We start from the raw sequence: 19496 nt of genomic DNA, 5'->3' as shown, positions 1-19496 counted from the left end.
GGTTGGGAGCGGGAGGGGGGGTGGGGGAGATTTAAACGTAACCTTACATTTTGGGACAATGTAGAGGGAGCTTTCCTCAGCACCTAATCATGCTATCGCTGACGTTAACACCCATTATAGGAAAAATGTACCGTTCTCCAGCACCAACATCGTTCATTCTGTTCAGCACAAACTTCGATCAAAACAGAATTTGTAATTTGAAAAATACAAACACTGGGGTTCATTTCCAGAGGAATAGAATTCGAAAGCGGAAAAGTTAGTTATTTTACTTTTAATTCATTCTTGGGATATGGGCGTCGCTGGCAAGGCCAGCATTAATTGCCCATCCCTAATTGCCCTTGAGAAGTGGTGAGCCACCTTCTTGAACTGCTACCAGTCAGTGTGCTGAAGATACTCCCACAGTGCTGTTAGGTAGGGAGTTCCAGGATTTTGACCCAGCAACGATGAAGGAACAGCGATATATATCCATGTCAGGATGGTGTGTAACTTGGAGGGTAACCTGGAGGCATTCCATTGTGCCTGCCACCCTTGTTCTTCTGGGTGGTGGAGGTCTTGGGTATAGGAGGTCCTGTCGAAGAAGCCATGGCAAGTTGCTGCAGTGCATCCTGTACATAGTAAGCACTGCAGCCACGGTGCGTCGGTGGTGGAGGGAGTGAATGTGTAGGATGGTGGATGAGGTGCTGATCAAGCAGACTGCTTTGTCCTGGATGGTGTTGAACTTCTTGAGTGATGTTGGAGCTGCACTCATCCAGGCAAGTGGAGAGTATTCCATCACACTCCTGACTTGTGCCTTGTAAATTGTAGATGATAGTGGGGCTTTCGGGAGTCAGCAGGTGAGTCACTCACCAAAGAATACCCAGCCTCTGACCTGCTCTTGTAGCCACAGCATTTAAGTGTCTGGTCGAGTTAAGTTTTCTGGTCAATGTCGACCCTCCCTGGATGATGATGGTGGGAGATTTGATGACGATAACACCACTGAATGTCAAGGGGAGGTGGTTAGGCTCTGTCTTTTTGGAGATGGTCATTGCCTGGCACTTGTCTGGCGCAAATGTTACTTGCCACTTATCAGCCCAAGCCTGGATGTTGTCCAGGTCTTGCTGCATGCGGGCTCGGACTGCTTCATTATCTGAGGGGTTGCGAATGGAACTGAACACTGTGCAATCATCAGCGAACATCCCCATTTCTGACCTCATGATGGAGGGAAGGTCATTGATGAAGCAGCTGAAGATGGTTGGGCCTAGGACACTGCCCTGAGGAACTCCTGCAGCAGTGCCCTGGGGCTAAGATGATTGGCCTCCAACAACCACTACCATCTTCCTTTGTGCTAGGTATGACTCCAGCCACTGGAGAGTTTTCCCCCATTCCCATTGATTTCAGTTTTACTAGGGCTCCTTGGTGCCACACTCAGTCAAATGCTGCCTTGATGTCAAGGGCAGTCACTCTCACCTCACCTCTGGAATTCAGCTCTTTTGTCCATGTTTGGACCAAGGCTGTAATGAGGTCTGGAGCCGAGTGGTCCTGGCGGAACCCAAACTGAGCATCGGTGAGCAGGTTATTGGTGAGTAAGTGCCACTTGATAGCACTGTCGACGACACCTTCCATCACTTTGCTGATGATTTAGAGTAATTGGCTGGATTGGATTTGTCCTGCTTTTTGTGGTCAGAACATACCTGGGCAATTTTCCACATTGTCGGGTAGATGCCAGTGTTGTAGCTGCACCGGAACAGCTTGGCTAGAGGCACGGCTAGTTCTGGAGCACAAGTCTTCAGCACTACAGCTGGGATGTTGTCGGGGCCCATAGCATTTGCAGTGTCCAGTGCACTCAGTCATTTCTTGATATCACATGGAGTGAATCGCATTGGACAAAGACTGGCATCTGTGATGGTGGGGATCTCGGGAGGAGGCCGAGATGGATCATCCACTCGGCACTTCTGGCTGAAGGTGGTTGCAAACGCTTGAGCCTTGTCTTTTGCACTCACGTGCTGGACTTCGCTATCATTAAGGATGGGAATGTTCATGGAGCCTCCTACCACCATTAATTGTTTAATTGTCCATCAGCATTCACGACGATAAGGCAGGACTATTAACTTGTATAGAACCTTGGTTAGACCACACTTGGAGTACTGTGCACAGTTCTGGTCTCCATATTATAAAAAGTATATAGAGGTACTGGAGAAGCTGCAAAAAGGATTTACTGGAATGATACCAGAACTGAGAGTTATACCTATCAGGAAAGACTGAACAGGCTGGGGCTCTTTTCTCTAGAAAAGAGAAGACAGAGAGATGACCTGATAGAGGTCTTTAAGAGTACGAAAGGGTTTGATGGGGTAGACGTAGCGAAGATGTTTCCACTTGTGGGGGAGTCCAAAACTAGAGGCCATAAATATAAGATGGTCACTAATAATTTCAATAGGGAATTCAGGAGGAACTTCTTTACCCAGAGAGTGGTTAGAATGTGGAACTCGCTACCACAAGAAGCAGCTGAGGCGACTATCATAGATACATTTAAGGGGAAGCTAGTAAAACAGGTGAGTGACAAAGGAATAGAGGTTATTTTGATAGTTAGATGAAGCAGGCTCTTATGGAGCCTAAACACCAGTGTAGACCTGTTAGGCCGAATAGCCTGTTCTTGTGCTGGACATTCTATGAAATACCATACCTCTACTGAACAGAGCGTCTAATATTTGGTGAGAGGAGCAGACTCTGCTGGTTACCAGGACTTTGAAGGGTTAAAGGTGAACTTACAACGCAGGTTGCACTTTTCAGTCAGTGATATCCGCAGGTAGCTGTGCTGTCTCCCAAAACGGTCCGTCAGGAAAGCGGAAAATGGCAGTGGCTCACTGACGAAGCGACTCCTCTCCAGTGGTTCCTGCTGGTCCTGAAAAGGAAAAGGAGTGTTGACGTTTCACATCACTTCATCTGTTCTAAAGCTTCACTTTGCTGAAGTCGGCAATTCATAATACAGTTCAATCGAGGGGGGCGGTGGGGGGGGGGGGGAAGAGGGGGAGGGAGGGAGAGCGCTCAACAGAAGGAGGGGGGAGTGCGAGAGAGGGGCGCGCGAGACTGCTTGACTCTCAGGCACATACACATGCTCAGGAAAAGACTGGCAGAGAAAAAGATAGAAATAAAGACACTTACATGCACTCAGAAAAGGAACAAAGAATTTGAAACAGGCTTTGGCGGGTGAAAGATAAAGTGAGAGTTCTTTGTACACTCTGATAACACTGACAGTAATGAACAGTCCCTGTGATGACCCAGTGACCTCTCCAGATTATCGGACTTTGGTTAAGTCAACAGGAGGAACAGGAAACGAAGGGCAAGAGCAGCGAAACCTTACAGATTACTGAAACCTATTATGAAAAAGAGCCTTTTCCCCCGATTCGTGCTTGTTCACAAACATTACAAGGTTCCTCCTACAGTTAAATGTCACCATGACCAATCCAGTTACCGTATGCACATATATTTCAAACAGTGACTCATTTCCCAGAAACAGCTAATGAACAGTATAAAGTTCATTCCCCCAGTTAAGGTTCTTACCAATCCTTGACAGTGCTAACAACAACTTGCATTTATATGGCGCCTTTAATGTAGTAAAACTTCCCAAGGCGCTTCACAGGAGTGATTATCAAACAAAATTTGATACTGAGACACGTAAGGTGATATTAGGTCAAGTGACCAAAAGCTTGGTCATAGAGGAAGGTTTTAGGGAGCGTCTTAAGGGAGGAGAGGGAGGAAGATTAGGGAGGGGATTCCAGAGCTTACAGCCGAGGCAGCTGAAGGCACAAATGGTGGAGCGATGAAAATCGGGGACGTGCAAAAGGCCAGAACTGGAGGAGCGCAGAGATCTTGGAGGGTCGTGGGGCTGGAGGAGAGGGGCGAGGCCATGGAGGGATTTAAAAACAAAGACGAGCATTTTAAAAATCGAGGCATTGCCGGACCGGGAGCCAATGTAAGTCAGCGAGTGCAGGGATGATGGATGAACAGGGCATGAAACAGTCAATTGGAACAGCCCACACCAGTATCCATATATAAAAACTCAATAGGATAATACCAGAGACGGCAAACAGCAAATATAATGCCTATCATCAAAAAGGGAGATGGAACTAATCCAGGGAACTGCAGCCAAGTTAGCTTAACGTCAGTGGCACGAAAGATACCTGAATCTTTGCTAAAAGATCAGATAACAAAACATATAGATACGGAGAATATAATAAAAAATAGTCAGCATGGATTTTGAAAAAATCCTCCTCTCTAACATCTGGGGACTTGTGCCAAAATTGGGAGAGCTGTCACACAGACTAGTCAAGCAACAGCCTGACATAGCCATACTCACAGAATCATATCTTTCAGCCAACGTCCCAGACTCTTCCATCACCATCCGTGGGTATGTCTTGTCCCACCAGAGGTGGTGGTACAGTGATATACAGTGAGGAGGGAGTGATTCTGGACCCCATGAAATCTCATGGCATCAGGTCAAACATGGGCAAGGAAACCTCCTGCTGATTACCACCTACCGTCCTCCCTCAGCTGATGAATCAGTCCTCCTCCATGTTGAACACCACTTGGAGGAAGCACTAAGGGTAGCAAGGGTACAGAATGTACTCTGGGTGGGGGACTTCAATGTCCATCACCAAGAGTGGCTCGGTAGCACCACTACTGACCGAGCTGGCTGAGTCCTGAAGGACATAGCTGCCAGACTGGGCCTGCGGCAGGTGGTGAGCGAACCAACACGAGGGAAAAACTGAGTTGACCTCGTCCTCACCAATCTACCTGTCGCAAATGCATCTGTCCATGACAGTATTGGTAGGAGTGACCACCGCACAGTCCTCGTGGAGACGAAGTCCCGTCTTCACACTGAGGACACCATCCAACGTGTTGTGTGGCACGATCACAGTGCTAAACAGATCTAGCAGCCAAAACTGGGCATCCATGAGGCACTGTGGGCCATCAGCAGCAGCAGCAGAATTGTATTCCAGCACAATCTGTAACCTCATGGCCCGGCATATTCCTCACTCTACCATTAGCAACAAGTCAGGGGATAAATCCTGGTTCAATGAGGAATGTAGAAGTGCATGCCAGGAGCAGCACCAGGCGTACCTAAAAATGAGGTGCCAACCTGGTGAAGCTACAACTCAGGACTACATGCATGCTAAACAGCGGAAGCAACATGCCATAGACCGAGCTAAGCGATTCCACAAACAACGGATCAGATCAAAGCTCTGCAGTCCTGCCACATCCAGTCGTGAATGGTGGTGGACAATTAAATAACTAACGGGAGGAGGAGGCTCGGTAAACATCCCCATCCTCAATAATGTTGGAGCCCAGCATGTGAGTGCAAAAGACAAGGCTGAAGCATTTGCAACCATCTTCAGCCAGAATTGCCGAGTGGATAATCCATCTCGGCCTCCTCCCGATATCTCCACCATCATAGAAGTCAGTCTTCAGCCAATTCGATTCACTCCACGTGATATCAAGAAACGGCTGAGTGCACTGGATACAGCAAAGGCTATAGGCCCTGACAACATCCCGGCTGTAGTGCTGAAGGCTTGTGCTCCAGAACTAGCTGCGCCTCTAGGCAAACTGTTCCAGTACAGCTGCAACACTGGCATGCAGCAAGACCTGGACAACATCCAGGCTTGGGCTTATAAGTGGCAGGTAACATTTGTGCCAGTAAAGTGCCAGGCAATGACCATCTCCAACAAGAGAGAGTCTAATCACTTCCCCTTGACATTCAACAGCATTACCGTCGCCGAATCCCCCACCATCAACATTCTGGAGGTCACCATTGACCAGAAACTTAACTGGACCAGCCATATAAATACTGTGGCTACATGGGCAGGTCAGAGGCTGGGTATTCTGCGGCAAGTGACTCACCTCCTGACTCCTCAAAGCCTTTCCACCATCTACAAGGCACAAGTCAGAAGTGTGATGGAATACTCTCCACTTGCCTGGATGAGTGCAGCTCCAACAACATTCAAGAAGCTCGACACCATCCAGGACAAAGCAGCCTGCTTGATTGGCACCCCATCCACCACCCTAAACATTCACTCCCTTCACCACCGGTGCACTATGGCTGCAGTGTGTACCATCCACAGGATGCACTGCAGCAACTCGCCAAGGCTTCTTCGACAGCACCTCCCAAACCCGCGACCTCTACCACCTCGAAGGTCAAGAGCAGCAGGCATATGGGAACAACACCACCTGCACGTTCCCCTCCAAGTCACACACGATCCCGACTTGGAAATATATCGCCGTTCCTTCAACGTCGCTGGGTCAAAATCCTGGAACTTGCTTCCTAACAGCACTGTGGGAGAACCTTTACCACGGACTGCAGCGGTTCAAGAAGGCTGCTCACCACCACCTTCTCAAGGGCAATTAGGGATGGGCAATAAATGCTGGCCTCGCCAGCGACGCCCACATCCCATGAACAAATAATGAAAAAAAATCAATCACTGAATTTTTTGCAGAAATAACAGGAAGGGTAGACAAGGGCAATGCAGTGGCTGTGGTAAGCATGGACTTTCAGAAGGCCTTCCATAAGGTGCCACATAAGAGACTCATGACAATAATCTAGGCGTGTGGAGTCAGGGGCCAGCTGGCAGAATAGATTGAAAGATGGCCACAAAATAGAAAACAGAGGGTAGAAGTTAAGGGAAGTTTCTCAGAATGACAGGAAGTGGCAAACGGCATCCTGCAGGGATATGTGCTGAGACCACTGTTGTTCACCATATACAGAAATGATTTGGACCCAGAAATTGGACAGATTGTGTTGCAATTTGCAGAGGATACCAAATTGGGATTATAGCAAATAATGTGGAGGACTGCACCAAACCACAGGAAGACATAACAGGCTTGCAGAGTGAACAGATAAACATAGAAACATAGAAAATAGGAGCAGGAGTAGGCCATTCGGCCCTTCGGGCCTGCTCCTCCATTCAATATGATCATGGCTGACCCTCTATCTCAATACCATATTCCCGCTCTCTCCCTATACCCCTTGATGCCTTTCGTGTCTAGAAATCTATCTAGCTCCTTCTTAAATATATTCAGTGACTTGGCCTCCACAGCCTTCTGTGGTAGAGAATTCCACAGGTTCATCACCCTCTGAGTGAAAAAATTTCTCCTCCTCTCAGTCCTAAATGCCCTACCCCGTATCCTGAGACTGCGACCCCTCGTTCTGGACCCCCCCAGCCAGGGGAAACATCCTCCCTGCATCCAGTCTATCTAGCCCGGTCAGAATTTTATATGTTTCAATGAGATCCCCTCTCATTCTTCTAAACTCAAGTGAATACAGGCCGAGTCGACCCAATCTCTCCTCATATGACAGTCCTGTCATCCCAGGAATCAGTCTGGTGAACCTTCGCTGCACTCCCTCTATGGCAAGTATATCCTATCTTAGGTAAGGAGACCAAAACTGCACACAATACTCCAGGTGTGGTCTCACCAAGTCCCTGTATAACTGCAGTAGGACATCCTTGCTCTGTGCTCAAATCCTCTTGCAATGAAGGCCAACACATCATTTGCCTTCCTAACTGCTTGCTGCACCTGCATGTTTGCCTTCAGTGACTGGTGTACAAGGACACCCAGGTCCCTTTGTACATCAACATTCCCCAATCTATCACCATTTAAACAATACTCTGCCTTTCTGTTTTTCCTTCCGAAGTGGATAACTTCACATTTATCCACATTTTACTGCATCTGCCATGTATTTTCCCACTCACTCAACTTGTCTAAATCGCCCTGAAGCCTCTTTGCATCCTCCTCACAACTCACGATCCCACCTAGTTTTGTGTCATCAGCAAATTTGGAAATATTACATTTGTGGGACTTTATCAAAGGCATTCTGAAAATCCACATCCACTGGTTCTCCCTTATCTAGTCTACCAGTTACATCCTCAAAAAACTCCAGTAGGTGTGTCAAACATGATTTGCCTTTCATAAATCCATGTTAACTTTGTCTAATCCTGCTGATATTTTCTAAGTGTCCTGTTATCACATCCTTTATAATAGAATCTAGCATTTTCCTTACTACTGATATTAGGCTAACCGGTCTGTAGTTCCCTGTTTTCTCACTTCCCTTTTTTAAATAGTGGGGTTACATTTGTCACCCTCCAATCTACAGGAACTGTTCCATAATCTGTAGAATTTTGGAAGATGACAACTAATGCATCCACTATTTCCACGGCTACCGATGCAGATTATCAGGCCCTGGGGATTTATCGGCTTTCAGTCCCATTAATTTCTCCAGCACTATTTTTTTTACTAATATTAATTTCCTTTAATTCCTCCTTCTCACTAGTCCCTTAGTTCCCCAGAATTTCTGGGAAGTTCTGGATCAAACGGCAAATGAAATTCAATATGGCGTAGTGTGAGGTGCTTCATTTTGGCAGGGGGAAGATAAGAAAGTAAATGGGATAGAGGAGCAAAGAGGTCTGGGAATACAGATACATAAATCACTAAAAGTAGCAACACAAGTTGATAGGGCCATAAAGAGTGTAAACAAAGTGCCATGGTTCATTTCCAGAGGAATAAAATACAAAAGCAGGAGGCTAACGTTAAACAAACAAACACACACACACACACACACACACACACACACACACACACACTGGGTTAGACCACAAAGTACCGTGTACAGCTCTGGTCCCTATACCATCAAAAGCATATTGAGGCACTGGAGAAAGTCCAGAAAAGATTTACAAGGATGTTATCAGAATTGAGAAGATGCAACTATTAGGAAAGATTAAGCAGGCTGGGGGATCTTTTCTCTGGAAAAGAGAAGACCAAGAGGAGACCCCATAGAAGTCTTTAAAATTATGAAGGGGTTCGATAGGGTGGATGTGGAGAAACCATTTCCGCTTGTGGGCGAGTCCGCAACAAGGGGGCGTAAATATAAGATGGTCACTAGCAGATCAATTGAAGAATTTAGGAGGAATTTCTTTACACAGAGAGTGGTGAAAACGTGGAACTCATTGCCACATGGAGCGAATGAAGCAGATAATATTGATACATTTAAGGGAAGGCTTGATGCATAGATGAGGGAGAAGGGCATAGAGGGATTGGGGAGGTGGGAGGGTGGGAGAGAGGTGATTAGATTGAGAGTAGGGTTGTGTGGAGTACAGAAACTGGCATTGACCAGTTGGGCCAAACGGCCTTGTGTCTGTGTTGTAAACGATATGTAATGTAATGATAAACACCATACACCGTGTGCACTATCAGTTCCATGCGGCCACAGAGCCCCAGTGACGTGAAGAGCACTGCCGATTGCAACATGTTCATTTGCCAGCTATCTTCGGAGCCTCTCTGAGTGACGTTGCCAATTTAGGTGGCCTGTTTCACGTCATGGCTCCGTGCCCACCAACAAGTTGGGTTGTGACCACTTCCAAACTCACTCGGTGTGGGGCCAACTGAGAGCTTCCTGCCATCAGTCTGGGCTGACATTTGAGCTCAGATCACAGATAGGACAGGACAAAATGCCTGCTCCGATGTGCCATCCAATGCCTCACTGGGTGCCAGCCATACGGAAATAAAAAGTGCTGGAATCACGAGGAATAAAAATGGAATAATCATAAACTGGTGACCCTGATTACTGGTTACGATTTAGGGCAGCTTTAACTAGAAATAACTGATACTGTATACTCCACTCCGTGACAAGGAGTAATTTCCACACAACAGATTACTGAGCTGTGACGGATTAGATCATAAGAACATAAGAAATAGGAGGAGTAGGCCATATGGCCCCTCGAGCCTGCTCCGCCATCAATCAGATCATGGCTGATCTTTGACCTCAACTCCACTTTCCCACCCGATCCCCATATCCCTGGAGTCCAAAAATCTGTCTATCTCAGCCTTGAATATATTCAATGACTCAGCATCCACAGCCCTTTGAGTTAGAGAATTCCAAAGATTCACAACCCTCTGCGTGAAGAAATTCCTCCTCATCTCAGTCTTGAATGGCCAACCTCGTATCCTGCGATTATGCCCCCTAGTTCTAAACTCTCTAGCCAGGGGAAACAATCTCTCAGCATCTACCCTGTCAAGCCCCCTCATAATCTTATATGTTTCAATGAGGTCACCTCTCATTCTTCTAAACTCGAGAGTATAGGCCCATTCTACTCAACCTCTCTTCATAGGACAACCCTCTCATCTAATTAATCTAGTGAACCTTCGTTGCACCACCTCGAAGGCAAGTATATCCTTCCTTAGATAAGGAGACCAAAACTGTACACAGTACTCCAGGTGAGGTCTCACCAAAGCCTTGTACTACTGTAGTAAGACTTCCTTACTCTTGTACTCTAACCTCCTTGCAATAAAGACCAACATGCCATTTGCTTTCTTAATTGCCTGCTGTACCCGCATACTAACTTTTTGTGTTTCTTGTACGAGGATACCCAAGTCTTTCTGAACATCAACATTTAGTAGTTTCTCACCATTTAAAAAAATATTCTGTTTTTCTATTCTTCCTACCAAAAAGTGAATAACCTCACACTTCCCCACCTTATACTCCATCTGCCACCTTCTTGCCCACTCACTTAACCTGTCTATATCCCTTCACAGACTCTGTGTTCTCCTCACTGCTTATTTTCCCACCTAGCTTTGTATCGTCAGCAAACTTGGATACATTACACTCGGTCCTTTCATCTAAGTTATTAATATAGATTAAATAGCTGAGGCCCAAGCACTGATCCTTGCGGCACCCCACTAGTTACAGCCTGCCAATCTGAGAATGACCCGTTTATCCCTACTCTCTGTTTTCTGTCCTTTAACCAATCCTCTATCCATGCTAATATATTACCCCCAACCTATTGAACCCTTACCTTGTGTAACAACCTTTTATGTGGCACCTTATCGAATCCCTTTTGAAAATCCAAATATACTACATCCACTGGTTCCCCTTTATCTACCCTGCTAGCTACATCCTCAAAAAGCTCTAAAAAATGTCAAACATGATTTCCCTTTCATAAAACCATGTTGACTCTGCCTAATTGTATTATGATTTTCTAAGTGCCCTGTTATCACTTCCTTAATAATGGATTCCAGCATTTTCCTGACGACCGATGTCAGGCTAACTGGCCTGTAGTTCCCTGCTTTCTCTCTCCCTCCTTTCTTGAATAGCGGGGTAACATTTGTTACCTTCCAATTCACTGGGACTGTTCCAAATTTCTATAGAATCTATAGAAATTTGGAAGATCATAACCAACCAATGCATCCACTATCTCTGCAGCCACCTCTTTTAGAACCCTCAGATGTAGGCCATCAGGTCCAGGGGATTTTTTTGGCTTTTAGTCCCATTAGTTTGTCCAGTACTTTTTCTTTAGTGATATTAATTGTTTTAAGTTCCTCACTCTCATTAGTCCCTTGGTTCCCCACTATTTTTAGTATGCTTTTTGACTTCGACTGTGAAGACAGACAAAATATTTGTTTAAGGCATCTGCCATTTCCTGATTCCGCATTAAAATTTCTCCTGACTCAGCCTCTAAGGGACCAATGTTTACTTTTGCTACTCTCTTCCTTTTTACATACTTGTAGAAGCTCTTACAATCTGTTTTTATATTTCTTGCTAGTTTACTTTCATATTCTATTTTCTCCCTTATCATCAATTTTTTGGTCGTCCTTTGTTGGTTTCTAAAACTCTCCCAATCCTCAGGCTTATTTCTCTTCTTGACAACATTATAGGCCTCTTCTTACAATCTAACACTCTCCTTAACTTCTTTAGTTAGCCACGGGTGGATCACTTTACCTGTGGAGTTTTTATTTCTCAATGGAATGTATATTTGTTGAGAATATTGAAATATTTCTTTAAAATGTTTGCCACTGCTTTTCAACTGTCAAACCCTTTAATTTAATTTCCCAATCTACCTTTGACAACTCACCCCTCATACCTATGCAGTTGGCTTCACTTAATTTTAAGACTTTAGTTTCTGACTTAACTACGTTACTTTCAAACTGAACTTGAAATTCTATCATATTATGATCACTCTTCCCCAGAGATTCTTTTACTGTGTGATTATTAATTAACCCTATCTCAATATATGATACAAGATCTAAAATAGCCTGTTCCCTGGTTGGTTCCATGACCGTCTCGAATACATTCCACGAGCTCGTATCCATCAAACTGTTGGCTTGTTTAGTTGCTAAGACAAAGCTGGGTCCAACCTGGCCTGTCCCTTCAAGACCACTGCTCAGGCACTGCCCGTGGGAGAAGTGGGGTCGAAAGGCACAAAAATAAAAATGAACCACAGGCAAGTTGCCAATCGATGTTTCTATGGCTTGGCAGCTGACTCCTACCCTTAAGGAGAGGCCAGATTATTAAGTTTGGAAGCAAACAGCTGGCATTTTTGCCCCCGTCTTGTTAAATACAAGGTGTTCAGGAAAGATAGGGAAGGAAAGAAAAAGCCTGGGCGGGGGTGGGGCGGTGGCAGTATAGATTAAGGAGAATATTGCAGTGCTGGAGAGAGAGGATGTCCTAGAGGGGTCAGGGACAGAATCTATTTGGTTGGAGTTAAGAAACAATAGAGGTGCATTCTATAGGCCACCAACTAGTGGGAAGGATATAGAGGAGCAAATTTGCAGGGAAATTACAGAGGTGCAAAAGCCATAGAGTAGTGATAACGGGGGACTTCAAATATTCTAATATAGACTGGGATAGTAATAATACAAGGGGCAAAGAGGGGGAGGAATTTTTGAAGTGTGTTCAGGAGAATTTTCTTCACCAGTACGTTTCCAGCCCAACAAGGAAGGAGGCAATGCTGGATTTGGTTCTGGGGAATGAGGTGGGCCAAGTGAAGCAAGTGTCAGTGAGGGAACATTTAGGGACCAGCGATCATAGTATCATAAGGTTTAGAATAGCTATGGAAATATTCATGGACCACTCTAAAGTCTAAACCACTCAATTGGATGAGGGCCAATTTCAGTGGGATGAGAACAGATCTGGCCCGGGTAAATTGGAATCAAAGATTGGCAGGCACGACTGTAATTGAACAATGGACGGCCTTTAAAGAGATGATTCGGGTACTGTCTAGGTATATTCCCATGAGGGAGAAAGGTAGGGCAACTAAAGCCAGAACTCCCTGGATGACAAAAGAGATAGGGAGTAAGATGAATCAGAAAAAAAGCGGCGCATGACAGATATCAGGTTGATAATACAAGTGAGAACCAGGGTGAATATAGAAAGTTCAGAGGGGAAGTGAAAAAGGAAATAAGAGAGGCAAAGAGAGAGTATGAGAATAGACTGGTGGCCAACATAAAGGGGAATCCAAAAGTCTTCTATAGGCATGTAAACAGTTAACGGGTAGTTCCAAGGAAGAAGATGCTGCCAAAGTCTCTGTAATTGAAGATGTAGTTGAGATACTGGATGGGCTAAAAATTGATAAAGAGGAGGTACTAGAAAGGCTAGATGTACTTAAAGTAGATGAGTCACCCAGGTCCAGATGGGATGCATTATCGGTTGCTGAGGGAAGTAAGGGTGGAAATTGCGGAGATACCGGCCATAATCTTCCAAACATCCGTAGATACGGGGGTGGTGCCAGAGAACTGGAGAATTGCAAATGTTACACTCTTGTTCAAAAAAGGGTGCAAGGATAAACCCAGCAACTGTAGGCCAGTCAGTTTAACCTCAGTGATGCGGAAACTTTTAGAAATTAGCAGTCACTTGGACAAGTGTGGATTGATTAGGGAAAGCCAGCATGGATTTGTTAAAGGCAAATCGTGTTTAACTAACTTGATAGAGTTTTTTGATGAGGTAACAGAGAGAGCAGATGAGGGCAATGCGTGTATATGGACTTTCAAAAGGCGTTTGATAAACTGCCGCATAATAGGCTTGGCATCAAGATTGAAGCCCATGGAATAAAAGGTGCAGTAGCGGCATGGATACAGAATTGGCTAAGTGACAGGAAACAGAGAGTAGTGGTGAATGGTTGTTTTTCGGACTGGAGGGAGGTGTACAGTGGTGTTCCCCAGGGATCGGTACTAAGGCTACTGCTTTTCTTGATACATATTGATGACTTGGACTTGGGTGTACAGGGCACAATTTCCAAATTTGCAGAGGACAAAACTTGGAAGTGTAGTGAACAGTGAGAAGGATAGTGATAGACTTCAAGAGGATATAAACAGGCTGGTGGCAGGGGCGGACACATGGCAGATGAAATTTAATGCAGAAAAATGCGAGGTGATACATTTCAGTAGGAAGAATAAGGAGAGGCAATATAAACTAAAGGGCACAATTCTAAAAAGGGACAGAGAGATCTGGGGTATATGTACACAAACCACTGAAGGTGGCAGGGCAGGTTCAGAAAGCATAAGGGATCCTGGGCTTTATAAATAGAGGTGTAGAGTACAAAAGCAAGGAAATCATGATGAACCTTTACAAAACACTGGTTTGGCCACAACTGGAGTATTGTGTCCAATTCTGGACACTTTAGGAAAGATGTGAAGGCCTTAGAGAGGGTGCAGAAGAGATTTACTAGAATGATTCCAGGGATGAGGGACTTTAGTAACGTGGATAGACTGGAGAAGCTGGGGTTGTTCTCTGAACAGAGAAGGTTGCGAGGAGATTTGATAGAGGTATTCAAAATCATGAAGGGTCTAGACAGAGTAGATAGAGAGAAACTGTTCCCATTGGTGGAAGGGTCAAGAACCAGAGGACACAGACTTAAGGTGATTGGCAAAAGAACCAAAGGTGACATGAGGAAAATTATTTTTTTTCTACACAGCGAGTGGTTAGGATCTGGAATGCACTGTCAAAGGGAGTGGTGGAGGCAGATTCAGTCATGGCCTTAAAAAGGGAACTGGATAAGTCCTTGAAAGGAAAAAAATTGTAGGGCTATGGGGATAGGGTGAGGGAGTGGGACCATCTGGATTGCTCTTGCATAGAGCCGGCAAGGACTCGATGGGCCAAATGGCCTCCTTCCGTGCTGTAACTTTTCTATGATTCTATGAAATATACTTTGAAGGGTGTCGTCTGAACTTTAACACCTGAAGTGTGGTAGGTAGAAGAGGAATGATGACTTACTGATGACTAACGTCCACACATGGCTCCTTGTCCTCCCAAACCAAATGAAAATAAAAGCTTTGCCAAACAACTTTTCATCACAACGGTCTCCCTTTAAGCAGGAACCACATCCGTCAGCTCCCACTCATGGAGAGCGAAACCCTCCATTTTGGTTTAAAATGTATCTCGTTTTGCTAAAATAAAAAAATAATAAATGCAGCTGCGTCTTTTTAAAGCTGTGGTTTTCAAACTTTTCTTAGTGGAGGACCCCCCCTGCAAATATCAACACAGATTCAGAGATTGCCATGCAAATACTGGCACATTTCCCAAGTACCCCAGGCCAATATTGACATACTTCTGGGAACTCGCTGCAATTACTGGCAAACTGCTGGGAATCCCTTCCTCTCCCAATTGTTGACACACAGTATCATAGAAAGGTTACAGCACAGGAGGCCATTCGGCCCAATGAATCCGTGCCGGCTCTATGCAAGAGCAATCCAGCTCTAGTCCCACCGCCCTATCCCGGTAGCCCTGCAAATTTTTTCCTTTCAAGTACTTATCCAGTTCCCTTTTGAAGGCCATGATTGAATCTGCCTTCACCACCTCCTCAGGCAGTGCATTCCAGATCCTAACCACTCGCTGTGTAAAAAGGTTTTTCTCATGTCACATTTGGTTCTTTTGCCAATCCCCTTAAATCTACGCCCTCTGGTTCTTGACCCTTCCGCCAATGGGAACAGTTTCTCTCTATCTACTCTGTCTAGACACTTCATGATATTGAATACCTCTATCAAATCTCCTCGCAACCTTCTCTGTTCCAAGGCGATCCTCTCCAATTATTGATGTAATCTTAGTTACCCACTCCCAACTAATACCGGCACACTGCAAGTGACCCTGCTACAAATACTGATACAGTCCAAGAAAATCCATTCCAATACTGGCACAATCCTGGAGACCCACTGCAAATACTGAACTCCCTCGCCCACTTGCTCTAACTTCCGCAAGGCAGTTTTCCTTTGGCTAGCTGATCATATCATTGCAGAAAACATGTTTTCTTTCCCACAAACAACATATATAGAAAAGTGTAGAATACAGATTTCTTGAGAGATGTATGCCCGAGTCCAGGAAGACAGAAATCAGAGAGTGGTGGCACTCTCGCCTCTGAGTCAGGTTACTTCAAGCCCCACTCAAGAGACTTGAACACATAATCTAGGCTGACACTCTAATACAGTACTGAGAGAGTGCTGCACTGTCGGAAGTACTGCCTTTCAGATGAGATCTTAAATACAAGACCCCGTCTGCTCTCTTGGCTGAATGTAAAAGTTCCCTTAATTCTATTTCCAAGAAGAGCAGGGGAGTTCTCCCCTGTCTAACACCTAAAACGAATTATTTGGTCATTATCACGTTGCTGTTTGTGGGAGCTTGCTGTGCACAAATTGGCTGCCGCCTTTCCCCCATTACAACAATAACTACATTGCAAAAAAGTACTTAATTGGCTGGAAAGCGCTTTGGGACGTCTTGAGGTCGTGAAAAGGGCTATAGAAATGCCAAGTTCTTTCTTCTTGACGAGCTCCCAACTCCTTTCAGGGAATTATCGGACACACTTTCTAAAGTACCCAGCAGGAGTTTCCAAGAGCTCTCACTTTCTGATCCCAGATTTCTCTGCCTCAATCAACATTGCCCCGGTAGTGACAGATCTGTGGAGGATATCTGCGATTAGAGGTAACGGTTAAAATGGTCGATTGAGGGGCTTAAAAGCAAAATCTGGAAACTGAAGAGTGTCAACTGTGTAGTCCTTGGATAACATGCCAGCAGAGGAGCGCTCAGCTCCACTTCTGATAAAACAGTTTACGCCAAACACGGATTTTTTTTTTTTTTAAACTTCGCTAACTCACTTCCACAGCAGACTCCGGCTGCGGGACCACTCCGGCCGTGCATTTTTCGCTCAGGGCGTAGCTCCCGCAGTGAAACCTTTGGATCAAAGCCGGCTTCACCGCTCTGCGCACAACTGCGAGCGAGAGGGACCTGGGCAAAGCCGCCGCCGCCGCTGCTGCTGCTGCTGCCGCCAGGCTCATGGTTTTGGAACGTTGTGCCGCTCAGCCTCGCGCAGCCGGACGGAACTCCGGCCCGGCAAACACCTGTCAATCAAACGTGGGCGTCGGCGGCGCGCGAGTGCGCATGCTCGACGCCGCCTCGCCAGCGCACTGCATCCTGGGGTTTGTAGTGCCTTCGGGCCCGGGTGAAAAGCCGTTGGCGGTCGACGTGGACTCGCTCTGAACGGACTGGAAACAGTGAGGCTGCAGAAAGGTGCGGCCGGTCGGCCTTATTCGGCAGGCGGTTTCGGGTTTTAATTTGGCAGAGGACAAAGAGATTGTTCCCCCCCCCCTCTCCGCACTATAACTGCCTCATTGGGAAGCTGTTTCGACATTAGCCTCGGAGGGTCTTGCTTGTGCCGCCAGCGGGTGAGAGGGCTGAGGCAGGCCCGCTGGTTTCATTCACTTCAGTCCCTTGTTTTAAAAAAACAAAGTTGAGGATTTTTATCCGTGACTGAGCAAATTCCAGTCAACATGGGAAAGGTTATTGTCAGATCCAACCTGGACCCTTTTTGAGGAGGTGCTAGCCCAGTTGGGATACTGGGAAACCCAATGATACGGGGGGGGTGGAGGAGAGGGTGTGACTCGACTTCTAATGAAGCACTTTGCAAAGTTTTGCATGAAAGGCCACTCGTTAAGCTCAGGGCTGTGCGAGTTGCGGGTAAACTTTGGGCATGGATAAGAAATTGGCTGAAGGGTAGAGAACAGTGTGTACGAGCCACAAGAATTATGTCAGTATCACATTTTGCAGCTGTAGTGCTGAAGACTTGTGCTCCAGAACTAGCCGCGCCTCCAGCCAAGCTGTTCCAGTACAGCTACAGCACTGCCATCTACCCGACAATGTGGAAAATTGCCCAGGTATGTCCTGTCCGCAAAAAGCAGGACAAATCCAATCCGGCCAATTACCGCCCCATCAGTCTGCTCTCAATCGTCAGCAAAATGATAGAAGGTGTCGTCAACAGTGTTATCAAGCGGCACTTACTCACCAATAACCTGCTCACCGATGCTCAGTTTGGGTTCCGCCAGAACTACTCAGCTCCAGACCTCATTACAGCCTTGGTCCAAACATGGACAAAAGAGCTGAATTCCAGAGGTGAGGTGAGAGTGACTGCCCTTGACATCAAGGCAGCATTTGACCGAGTGTGGCACCAAGGAGCCCTTGTAAAATTGAAGTCAATGGGAATCAGGGGGAAAACTCTGCAGTGGTTGGAGTCATACCTAGCACAAAGAAAGATGGTTGTTGGAGGCCAATCATCTCAGCCCCAGGACATTGCTGCAGAAGTTCCTCAGGGCAGTGTCCTAGGCCCAACCATCTTCAGCTGCTTCATCAATGACCTTCCCTCCATCATAAGGTCAGAAATGGGGATGTTCGCTGATGATTGCAGTGTTCAGTTCCATTCGCAACCCCTCAAATGATGAAGCAGTCCGAACTGGCATGCAGCAAGACCTGGACAACATCCAGGCTTGGGCTTATAAGTGGCAGGTAACATTTGTGCCAGTAAAGTGCCAGGCAATGACCATCTCCAACAAGAGAGAGTCTAACCACCTCCCCTTGACATTCAACGGCATTACCATCGCCGAATTCCCCACTATCAACATCCTGGGGGTCACCATTGATCAGAAACTTAACTGGACCAGCCACATAAATACTGTGGCTATGAGAGCAGGTCAGAGGCTGGGTATTCTGCGGTGAGTGACTTACCTCCTGACTCCCCAAAGCCTTTCCACCATCTACAAGGCACAAGTCAGGAGTGTGATGGAATACTCTCCACTTGCTTGGACGAGTGCAGCTCCAACAACACTCAAGAAGCTCGACACCAATCAAGATAAAGCAGCCTGCTTGATTGGCACCCCATCCACCACCCTAAACGTTCACTCCCTTCACCACCGGTGCACTATGGCTGCAGTGTGTACCATCCACAGGATGCACTGCAGCAACTTGCCGAGGCTTCTTCGACAGCACCTCCCAAACCCGCGACCTCTACCACCTAGAAGGACAAGAGCAGCAGGCATATGGGAACAACACCACCTGCATATTCCCCTCCAAGTCACACACCATCCTGACTTGGAAATATATCGCCGTTCCTTCATTGTCACTGGGTCAAAATCCTGGAACTCCCTAACAGCACTGGGAGAACCGTCACCACACGGACTGTAGCGGTTCAAGAAGGTGGCTCACCACCACCTTCTCAAGGGCAATTAGGGATGGGCAATAAATGCTGGCCTCGGCAGTGACGCCCACATCCCATGAACGAATAAAAAAAATATCTGACTATGCCAACATGGGAGGGTGTAATATATGTTAAAATGCTACTATTGAGTTAAACATAGCTCTCAAGGGGTTAAATTCGCTTGACAGCAGGAGCTGGGAGATGTCGATATGAAGTCAGAGGGAGTGTCTGAACCACTGTGTATCA

At 46.2% G+C, this 19496-nt stretch overlaps 1 protein-coding gene across 3 annotated transcripts in view; it reads right to left on the bottom strand.

The window, feature by feature from the left end:
- The window catches only part of mocs1 (molybdenum cofactor synthesis 1), a 51645-nt gene extending 34507 nt beyond the window's left edge, over window positions 1–17138 (bottom strand). Inside the window, exons 1-2 of one of the 3 annotated variants that reach the window (XM_067985155.1) lie at window positions 16882–17138; window positions 2746–2878 (exon numbers count right to left, since the gene is read on the bottom strand). In XM_067985155.1, coding sequence (XP_067841256.1) covers window positions 2746–2878; window positions 16882–17061 — 313 coding nt within the window. In that variant the 5' untranslated portion in view covers window positions 17062–17138. Of the gene's footprint in view, window positions 1–2745; window positions 2879–3138; window positions 3239–16881 lie in introns of those variants that run through there. The other 2 variants (XM_067985153.1, XM_067985154.1) reach the window with 2 other exon arrangements.
- Between the last annotated feature and the right edge of the window lie 2358 nt (window positions 17139–19496).

This window comes from Heptranchias perlo, chromosome 5 (assembly GCF_035084215.1).
Source record: "Heptranchias perlo isolate sHepPer1 chromosome 5, sHepPer1.hap1, whole genome shotgun sequence".
Taxonomy (NCBI): Eukaryota; Metazoa; Chordata; class Chondrichthyes; order Hexanchiformes; family Hexanchidae; genus Heptranchias; species Heptranchias perlo.
Note: the sequence above shows the minus strand (reverse complement) of the source record. Positions and strands in the feature narration are given on the sequence as shown.